The sequence below is a fragment of the Vulpes vulpes genome, chromosome 12, assembly GCF_048418805.1.
Source record: "Vulpes vulpes isolate BD-2025 chromosome 12, VulVul3, whole genome shotgun sequence".
NCBI lineage: Eukaryota > Metazoa > Chordata > Mammalia > Carnivora > Canidae > Vulpes > Vulpes vulpes.
The window spans coordinates 76,992,769-77,001,468 of record NC_132791.1 but is presented as its reverse complement, the minus strand read 5'-3'; the positions used below and the strand labels follow the sequence as shown (position 1 = coordinate 77,001,468).

The 8,700-nt window shown below is 50.6% G+C and overlaps 1 protein-coding gene across 4 annotated transcripts; it reads left to right on the top strand.

Annotated features, from left to right (window-relative positions):
- Positions 1-295: 295 nt before the first annotated feature.
- On the top strand, positions 296-7,926 carry HFE (homeostatic iron regulator). Of its 4 annotated transcripts, none has more exons than XM_025999252.2 (7): positions 296-545; positions 2,377-2,640; positions 2,780-3,079; positions 3,838-4,113; positions 4,243-4,356; positions 5,275-5,307; positions 6,340-7,926. In XM_025999252.2, exons 1-7 carry the CDS (start codon positions 446-448, stop codon positions 6,450-6,452), a joined length of 1,200 nt encoding a protein of 399 aa, XP_025855037.1. In that variant the 5' UTR covers positions 296-445; the 3' UTR covers positions 6,453-7,926. The 4 variants fall into 4 exon arrangements, 3 of the variants coding, with proteins under 3 accessions (XP_025855037.1, XP_072585056.1, XP_072585055.1); XR_003235075.2 differs by having other exon boundaries at positions 307-545; positions 3,838-4,070; XM_072728954.1 differs by lacking the exon at positions 296-545 and adding an exon at positions 1,151-1,244.
- The last annotated feature ends 774 nt before the right edge of the window (positions 7,927-8,700 follow it).

Below are 8,700 nucleotides of genomic sequence, written 5' to 3'. Positions count from 1 at the left end.
GAATAAGATGAAAGGTTTACCCAGAAATCATATTTTAAATTGAATAACAAGACTGCCAAATTGAACTTCAGATAAAAATTTTGAAAACGTACCACTGAATTTTTAAAGTACCTACTTCCTAGATATTGAATATCAGAAATGTGACTATTCAGATCAGAAAAAGTGCAGTATACTTTCCTCCACCAGTGACGTCGTCCCCTTAGGACTGATACTTCCCAGGGACAGCGGGGTCACGGAAGGTTTCACCAGCAAGTGCTTGGGACTGAGGAGAGTTCGAGTTCTGGAGTCTCTTTTCCCCCACGGCCCGGAACAGGATCGCACTGGCCAGGAAGTTCTGCCTGGCATCCCCGCAGCCCGGGCGGTGGCCCCAGGGTGACTTGCTGGCCGTGCCCGCGCCGCCGCCGCACGGAGGCGGGGAAGCTCGGGACGCGCGGCCGCAGCGGAGATGAGCCCGGGGGCGCGGCGCGCGCGGCGCCTGCTGCTGCTGCTGCTCCTGTTCCTGCTGCTCCAGCTGCGGACCGTGGCCGCGCAGCGGCGGCCTCCGCGTGAGTGCGGGCCGCGGCGGGGACCAGGTCGAAATCCGCCAGGCGGAGCCCCCGGGGTCGCCCAGGGCGCGAGGAGCGCGCGGCGGTAGCGCGGCCTCTGCCGGACCCTCCCGGGAGGGCTCCGCCGAGGGGTGCCAGACGCGGCTGTGGGTCCCGTCCCCTGGAGCGCTCCCCTCCGCGGCCCCCGCCCCCACCCGCCGCCTGCGACGCCTTTAACTACAAATCTGTGCGCTTCTCCTGCCAGCTGAGCTCGGACTCCTGGGTCCTCAGACTCGGATCTGGGCGCTCTTGTTCCGCTTTTGGCCTTGTCTTGTTTCCCCGGTCGGGTCGTCCCCAAACAGGAAGTTCTTCTCCGCAAAGACGCTTTAGGCCCGGCCGGGGGTTTGGGCTCGGGGCTGGCGGAGGGCCGCAGGCCTGGGCTGCACCGGGTGCGGGTGCGCACTGCACCCGGCCTTGCCTTTGGACCTCGGGGTGGGGTTGGTCTCCCGACAACCCTGGCCTCACGGACTCCTGGCGGTTGTTCTTTTCTCTGGAAAAAGTAACATATCTGTGATTTCTGGACTTTTGAACTGAACGCAACAGTTCTCCTTTTCAGCGGGGGAGGGGGTGTTGGTTTGCTATGTCTATTTATCGTGCCACGTATAGTTAACAGGCCCTTGCTAGAGGATGCAGCGTGATGATAAGGAGCACTTAACTCAGGTTTAAATCACCTTCCTATCTGTGATCTGGTTCAAATCGACTAAACATTTGGGAGGCAGGAGCCAGTCCTGGGGTGATTTTACTAGTGTTGTCTGGCCCTCTGGTTAGGTTCCTTCCCCAGGGTAGAAAGAATTTAGGCGATCTGGTTCTCTGATGTAAAATGGAGTACCACCAACTGTTCCTAATCTCTGTTGACAGCGACTCCTTACATACCTTTTTACACAGTCACAGAACAACACTTGGAGGGTAGATGGAATGTGTATCCACATTTTCTAGATGACAAGAATGAGGCATGACCTGCTCTTGGGTGATTTTGTTCAAGGTTACCCTGGGCTTTGGAGGCAGAACCGGGGTCTCCCTAGCTGTGGTTCTTAAATGTCACACCACAGTAGAGGCTGACACATAAACTGGATGTGGAACAGAAATATTCTTTGTTCGCAGGTATAAAGGGAATACAGAGCGTCTGTTGCATTGTTCCAGGCCCTGGGGAGATAGCAGGGAGCCAAGTCCTTGCCCTCTAATATTTTGCATTCTAGTCAGGGGATGACAATAAACGAATAAAAGGAATCAGAGCACCAGGTAGCAGTAGGAGCTGTAAGGACAGGTGAGATAGGGAGCTAGGGCAAGCTTCTCTCAGGCTGGCAATAGAACAGAGATCTGAAGGAAGCAGGGGTGGTGCCACCTGGAAGCAGTGTTCCCTAGGCCAGCTGAGTGGACCCGGCAAGTTGAGTTGAAGCAGAGACTGCCACCTCGGGGCCACTGATACTTTTCTCTTCTGGGGACCAATAGCACATTCCTCTGGACTTGGATCTAATTTGCCCTGAGCATCAACTCCTGAGCTCAGCTGCCCCACTGGAGACCCTCTAGGATCTTATGGAGTTTGTTGGCTGCAGGGGAGATTGCCCTAAATGTGCAAAGCAGGGCAGAGACTGGAAGTTCTGAGGGGGTGACAACAGCTGCACAGGGCAAGGGCACCCAGGCCTGTGGTGGAGAGAAGAGAGGCACTGCACCTCTGGTTACATGGGGTGGGCCCAGACACAGCAGGTGCAGCGAGTTGATCTCAGGGCTGTGGTCCCTTGGCCTCCCAGCCCTGCGTGTGGTGCATAGAGATGTCCTCTTGCCTTCTCCCCAGGATCCCATTCTCTGCGCTACCTCTTCATGGGTGCCTCAGTGCCAGACCTTGGGCTGCCCCTGTTTGAGGCCCGGGGCTACGTGGATGACCAGCTGTTCGTGTCCTACAGTCACGAGAGTCGCCGTGCAGAGCCTCGTGCCCAGTGGGTCCGGACAGGGGCTGCCAGCCAGCTGTGGCTACAGCTGAGTCAGAGCCTGAAGGGGTGGGATCACATGTTCATCGTCGACTTCTGGACCATTATGGACAATCACAACCACAGCAAGGGTACGGGGAGAGGGTCCTCACCTTTCTGACATGGGCAGAGTATTTCTCTACCTTGAGGCATCTGGGGGAGTAAGCAGGCAGTCTGCGGTCCTTTGGGCCCTGGGCATGCTGAGACAGGGGCTTCCTCCTTTGGTTTCAGTAACGAAGCTCGGGGTATCGTCGGAGTCCCACACCCTGCAAGTGATCCTGGGCTGTGAGGTGCAAGAGGACAACAGCACCACAGGGTTCTGGAAGTATGGGTATGACGGACAGAACCATCTGGAATTCTGCCCTGAGACGCTGGACTGGAGAGCAGCGGCGCCCAAGGCCCAGGCCACCAAGCTGGAGTGGGAAGTGAACAAGATTCGGGCCAAACAGAACAGGGCCTACCTGCAGAGGGATTGTCCTGAGCAGCTGCGGCAGCTGCTGGAGCTGGGAAGAGGGGTTCTAGACCGGCAAGGTATGGAGGAAGTGCCCTTCTGCCCTCCCCACCCTGTACTTTCCTGATGTGGTGAAGGGGGCGCGGGGCGAGGTCCTAGGCAGGGGTTGCTGAGGGGGTGCCGAGGGGGGACTCTCTGGGCAGGACCTGAGGTCTGAGGATACAGCCAAGAGCCATGGTTTTCATTTTATTTCCTCCCTACATGTGGCTGAGGAAGAAGTATCTGTGATCTTTTGATTTAAATATACTGTGCATATTTACACCTTTTAGAAATTCAGAGATATCAATTATCACATTAATGCCAAGTCAAGAAATTACCCAGGGAGACAACCAGTCAGAGTAGGAGAATCCTTTGGTGGTTAAAGAAGAGATGGTCCCTGAAGGCTGCTAATCTTCCGGGGCCCCTTCTCACCTGAATACTTATTGGGTTGAAACCAATAAGTAGAATTTGCCAATAGGGCTTATTCAGCCCAATCCACTTACAGGGTGATTTTATCTCATTCAATTTCCTGTACTGACAAAGAGCAGAAGCCATGAGCTACAGGTCCACACATTTGTATAGGGGACGGGAGGATGGTCTTGACTTTTGTCCCTGTAGCACCACATCAGAGCTGGTTCCTGCCACATGGTTTAGGCACAAAATGGTGACTCTCCTACAGCTTTGTCTGAATAAGGTTGTCTTCTTCCTTTAACTCAGAGAGGAGGGGAAGTGAAAGTTTGAGGCTTCCTGGAAAGGGTAGAAAGCTCCCCTCTCTAGAGCCTTCCTCCTTCCTGTCCAGTGCCCCCTCTGGTGAAGATGACTCATCATGTGACCTCGGCAGTGACCACCCTCCGGTGTCAGGCTCTGAACTTCTACCCCCAGAACATCACCATGAAGTGGCTGAAGGACAGGCAGCCACTGGATGCCGAGGATGTTGAGCCTAAGGATGTGCTGCCCAACGGGGATGGGACCTACCAGAGATGGGTAGCCTTGGCTGTGGCCCCTGGGGAAGAGCAGAGATACACCTGCCAGGTCGAGCACCCAGGCCTGGATCAGCCCCTCACTGCCAGTTGGGGTATGGTTGGGAGCCAGGTGCTAAGGAAATCTGTTGTGGGTGGAACCAGAGGGGTTAGCGTGGCAGTGAGGGGGTTCTGCATGAGGCTGGGGTCATGGTTACAGCTTGAACTAGCTTTTGCTCTTTCAGAGGCCCCGATGTCCGGCACGCTGGTCTTTGGCATCATCAGTGGGATTGCTGTTTGCATCATCGTCCTTTTTACTGGAATTCTGTTCAGAATCTTAAGAAAGAGGCAGGCTTCAAGTGAGTAGGGAGGAGGAGGAAGTCTCCTGGTCCCTCTGAATCCAGGACATAATAATTCATCAGGAAGTGGGGCCACGGGGGAGGGCAAAGTGGCTTTGGCAGGCATCCGTGGGAGGCCTCTTCCCCGTTTTCTCTTTGGGAACACTGGTTCCACTGCCACCCCAGGAGTAGGAATTCATGCTTTTCCCCAGAATGAAAGCTCCAAGGTGGACAAACTTCTTGTGAGCACCTGCTGTTTTGTAAGATGCTATATAAAGTAGTGCTCAGGCTCCAAGGTTGAATTCATCATCGTTGCTATTCTCAGAACCCACATCTAGAGAGCAACAAGATCCATAGCACAAGTAAACACAAAGAATATTCTCTGGGGTGTCAAAGGAAGGAATGGCCATGTTCTGCTGGGGATTGGCAAGGTGTTCTGGGCCGTGAGGTGGATTGCTCCAGAAGGGGTGGGGAACAGGGGAGGAGGTCTGCACAGTTGGAGCCACCATGCAAATGGCCAAGCATGAGGCATAGGGGGAAGTGAGAAATGACTGTGCCTCATCCTGTCAGTCACCAGGGCGCCTTCCTGCCTCCTGAGCATCTGTGGTGTGGGGGAAAGAGGGACAGATGGAAGCCAGCCATGCAGAGCTCTGGGGGCCTCCAGGATGGCAGCTGAGGGGCCCTGGGAAGCCAGGACAGGGACAGTCAGGTGTACAGAGTCGGCAGTTGGAGCAGGAGTGTCAGGAGGTGAGATTGGGAGGCAAGGAAGCCGGGGAGAAGCTAATAAGCAAGGTGAGAGGTGAGGCTGTGGGAGCCCTGGGAGCTGTCCAGGCAGCAGTGGTCCCAGTGGGGGTGAATGGGTGAGGGGGGGGCGAAGGCCAGGGATGAGGCAGCAGGTGCTCGGCCTGTGATGCCCCTTCCTGTCTCTTGTCTCTACAGGAGGAGCCATGGGTGACTACGTGCTGGCCGAATGTAAGTGAGGGACAGCCTGCAGGCCCCTGGGGGAGACTCAGAGAGCGAATGCCCCTGTGACATTCCTCCAGCTCCAGGGCAGAAGCGTGCCCAACAAATGGGAGCTGCCCCAGGAACTCTCTGCTTACTGCCTTCCTTGTTCATCTTTCAGAAGTTTCTCCCACTTAGGTTTTTGAGTTCCTGCAGGCCAGTGAGTCCCAGCGCTGGCTCAGGGCAGAACTGCCTCTCTTGAATCTCGAGCTGCCTCTAGAGTCTGCCTTCATTTCTGCATGACTGCAGGCTCCATAGGCCCATGTCATCTCATCTCCTACCTCTGGAATGGGGCTCCTGAAATTTTGGGGACTCACAAGTTCCTTTCAACATTTGAGAAAAGCGATGAACTTTCTCCTCAGGACATAACTCTCATATCCTTACCAGAATTTTGCACACACATCCAGGCATTTCCTAGGCCCATTCGTTTCCTTTTGATTCTTTCTCTTTCTGTCTCTCTCTGTCTCTTTCTCTCTGTTTTCCAGTAATTCACCTGTCACCAAGCCCTGTGGTCTCTTCCATCAGGGGGTGAAAAGGGTCATTGTACAGCAATGAAGGCCGTGCACTGCACAACCCAAGAAGGCGCCTTTCCCAGAAGAGCCATTGTGGATGCCTGTGTTTATTTATAATAGTTTTCCAGAAAGTGGGTGGGAAGAGTCTTGAGGAGGGCTATCTTTTTCTAATTGGTGGAAAAGCATCACATAGATTCCTTCAGATTCATGATTTACATTAATGCATTCACAATTCCTCTCTGGTATGCCAGGCTTGAAATAACACAGTAATTTCCTACTTGCTCTCTGCTAAAGAAATGATAAGGAAAATGATCACGAGGATAATGGTGGTGATGATAAGGTGGCTGACAATTATTAAAAAAATAGTAAATAAATAAATAAATAGAATTACCTTCTGCCAGACTGAGTTCTGAGCACCTACATGCATTATAATTCTTACAATAATTCTCTGATGTCAGTACTATCATCCTTTTTTTTTTTTTTTTTTCAGATGAAGAAAATGAAGCACGGAGTGTCTCACAGCCTGCCAGGGCTAGAGGCAGATTTCCAGCTCGTCAGTCTGACTCTGATCCATCTCACACACCACTGCATCCAGACGGTTGAACTGTGCCCAGGAAATGGAGAAAGGAGGGACATGGCTCTTCTGTGGTCCCAGTGTTTTACTGCTCAGTGAGCTTGACCAAGATGGAGGGAAACAGCAGAAAATAAGCTCAGTCATTTCCTTTCAAAGTCTCTGGTGAGAGAACTCCAGGATGTGGATCTCACTGGTCTGCCACCACCCGTCTGCTCTGTCTGGCATCTGTCCTAGGCCCCAGGGTCAGGACGGTGATCGGTGGTGCCAGTTAGTGGTTATGGTGGACCTTGAACTATTTTTGCTCTGCTGGTGCCTCCAGAGTCAGAACCCTGGTGGCATTTCCCTCCATGAAACAGAGCAACCTCTGTCATATTAAAGATGGCAAAATGGGAGCCACTGAGTGGCCTGGAGATACCCTGGCATCTTCCTGGGGTTCCCGAGAGTCTGGTTCTCTTCCCCAATTGTGCATATTAAAAAAAGAAACCTATCGGGATGTCTGGGTGGCTCAGTCGGTTAAGTGCTTAAGCATCTGTCTTTCAGCTCAGACTGTGATCTCAGGGTCTTTGGTTTGAGCCCCATCGGGCTCCCGCTCAGCAGTGAGTTGGCTTCTCCCTCTGCCCCTACACCAATCAAACTTCCTGCTAGTGCTCTTTTTCTCTCAAATAAATAAATAAAATCTAAAAAAAGAAACTGCTTTAACCAGGCTGCTCAGGAATTACTGGATTCTGGAAAAGTAATTCATCTGACCATGTTCAAAAGAATACTAACATAGACACCCAGATGGCATGTGATTATTTTATGCTGCTCTGTACATTTGTCTGCATAACTCTGGAACAAGGCATTCTGTCTTGGAGGGTAGGTGCCTCAAAAGATCAAATAAAGCTCAACAGTTTGTTTGGTGGGTATTGAATTTGGGCAAAGAGACCTCAACCATTTTTTTTAACTTTTTTTTCTAAAAAAAGAAAACATTGGTTAAGTTCTCTTGGGAGATACAGGCAAAAATTCTTGGCTATGTTTTAGCAATGTAGTCTTACAGGGTTGAGTGTGCTTAACAGAAGGTTACTAAAGTTGAATGGAGAAAAGTACATGTAATTTGTGCTTATTGTAGAAAAACTGAAAATGAGTTAAATTGAAACTATCATTCCATTAGTTAGTGATAAACCTATTAACTATTTGTGTATTTCCTCTCAGTACTGCTATATTAAAATCAACAAATACATATAAAATCAAGAAATATATTTTAATAAACATACAATTAATTCTGTTGTGTAACTGCACATTTTTTTAGAGGGGGAGACGGGTAGAGGGAGAGAGAGAGAATCTTAAGCAGGCTCCATGTCCAGCACAGAGCCCAGAGCGCCCCTGCATGATTTTTCTCATGTACTTATCAATGTTACGGACTAATCAATCTAATCATTGGGTCATTGGTGGGACATTGATACTGTTTCCAATTTTTTTACATTTTGCTTTATGGAATGTCTTCATTAAACTCTGGTAGCTAAATTAATTGTTTTTCCTTATTCTAGAAACATTATCATCGGAGCTGTAATATGTTGGTTATTTTACCTGCAAACACACTGACAAATTCTTTCTCTTTATTTTATTTTTTTTAAAGATTTATTTGAAAGAGAGTGAGTGGGGAAGAGAGAGAACACAAGCAAGGGAGGAGAGGGAGAGGGAGATGCAGACTCCCTGCTGAGCAAGGAGCCTGATGAGGGACTTGATCCCAGGATCCTGGGATCATGACCTGAGCCAGAAGCAGACACTCAACTGACAGAGCCATCCAGGTGCCCAAATTCTTTCTCTTTATATATCATTCTGTACTCAGAACAGATTGCCAAAAAGCTTCCCTTGCTCTTCTAGCTCATTAAGAGTATGTTACAATTAATTAGGCGGTGGTGTGTTTTATATTGGTTTTCTTTCACACAGGCTGAGATTTCCAGAAACGCGCTAGTCTTCACAGTGGCAGATTTGCTAACCATTGGCAACTGTAGCCTGTTACCTTTCTTTTTATAATGGGAGTTATAAAGCTCTATTTTCTTTGAGTGTTTCTTAGCCTAATTTTTCTGCCCTTGTTCATCAATGCTTAAGGTCAACTACATTTAAAAAGTCAGGGACACCTGGATGGCTCAGTGGTTGAACCTCTGCCTTTGGTTCAGGTTGTGATCCTGGGGTCCTGGGGTCAGTTCTGCATTGGGCTCCTCAGGGGGACTGCTTCTCCCTCTGCCTATGCCTCTGCTTCTCTCTCTGTCTCTCTCTCTCTCATGAATAAATAAA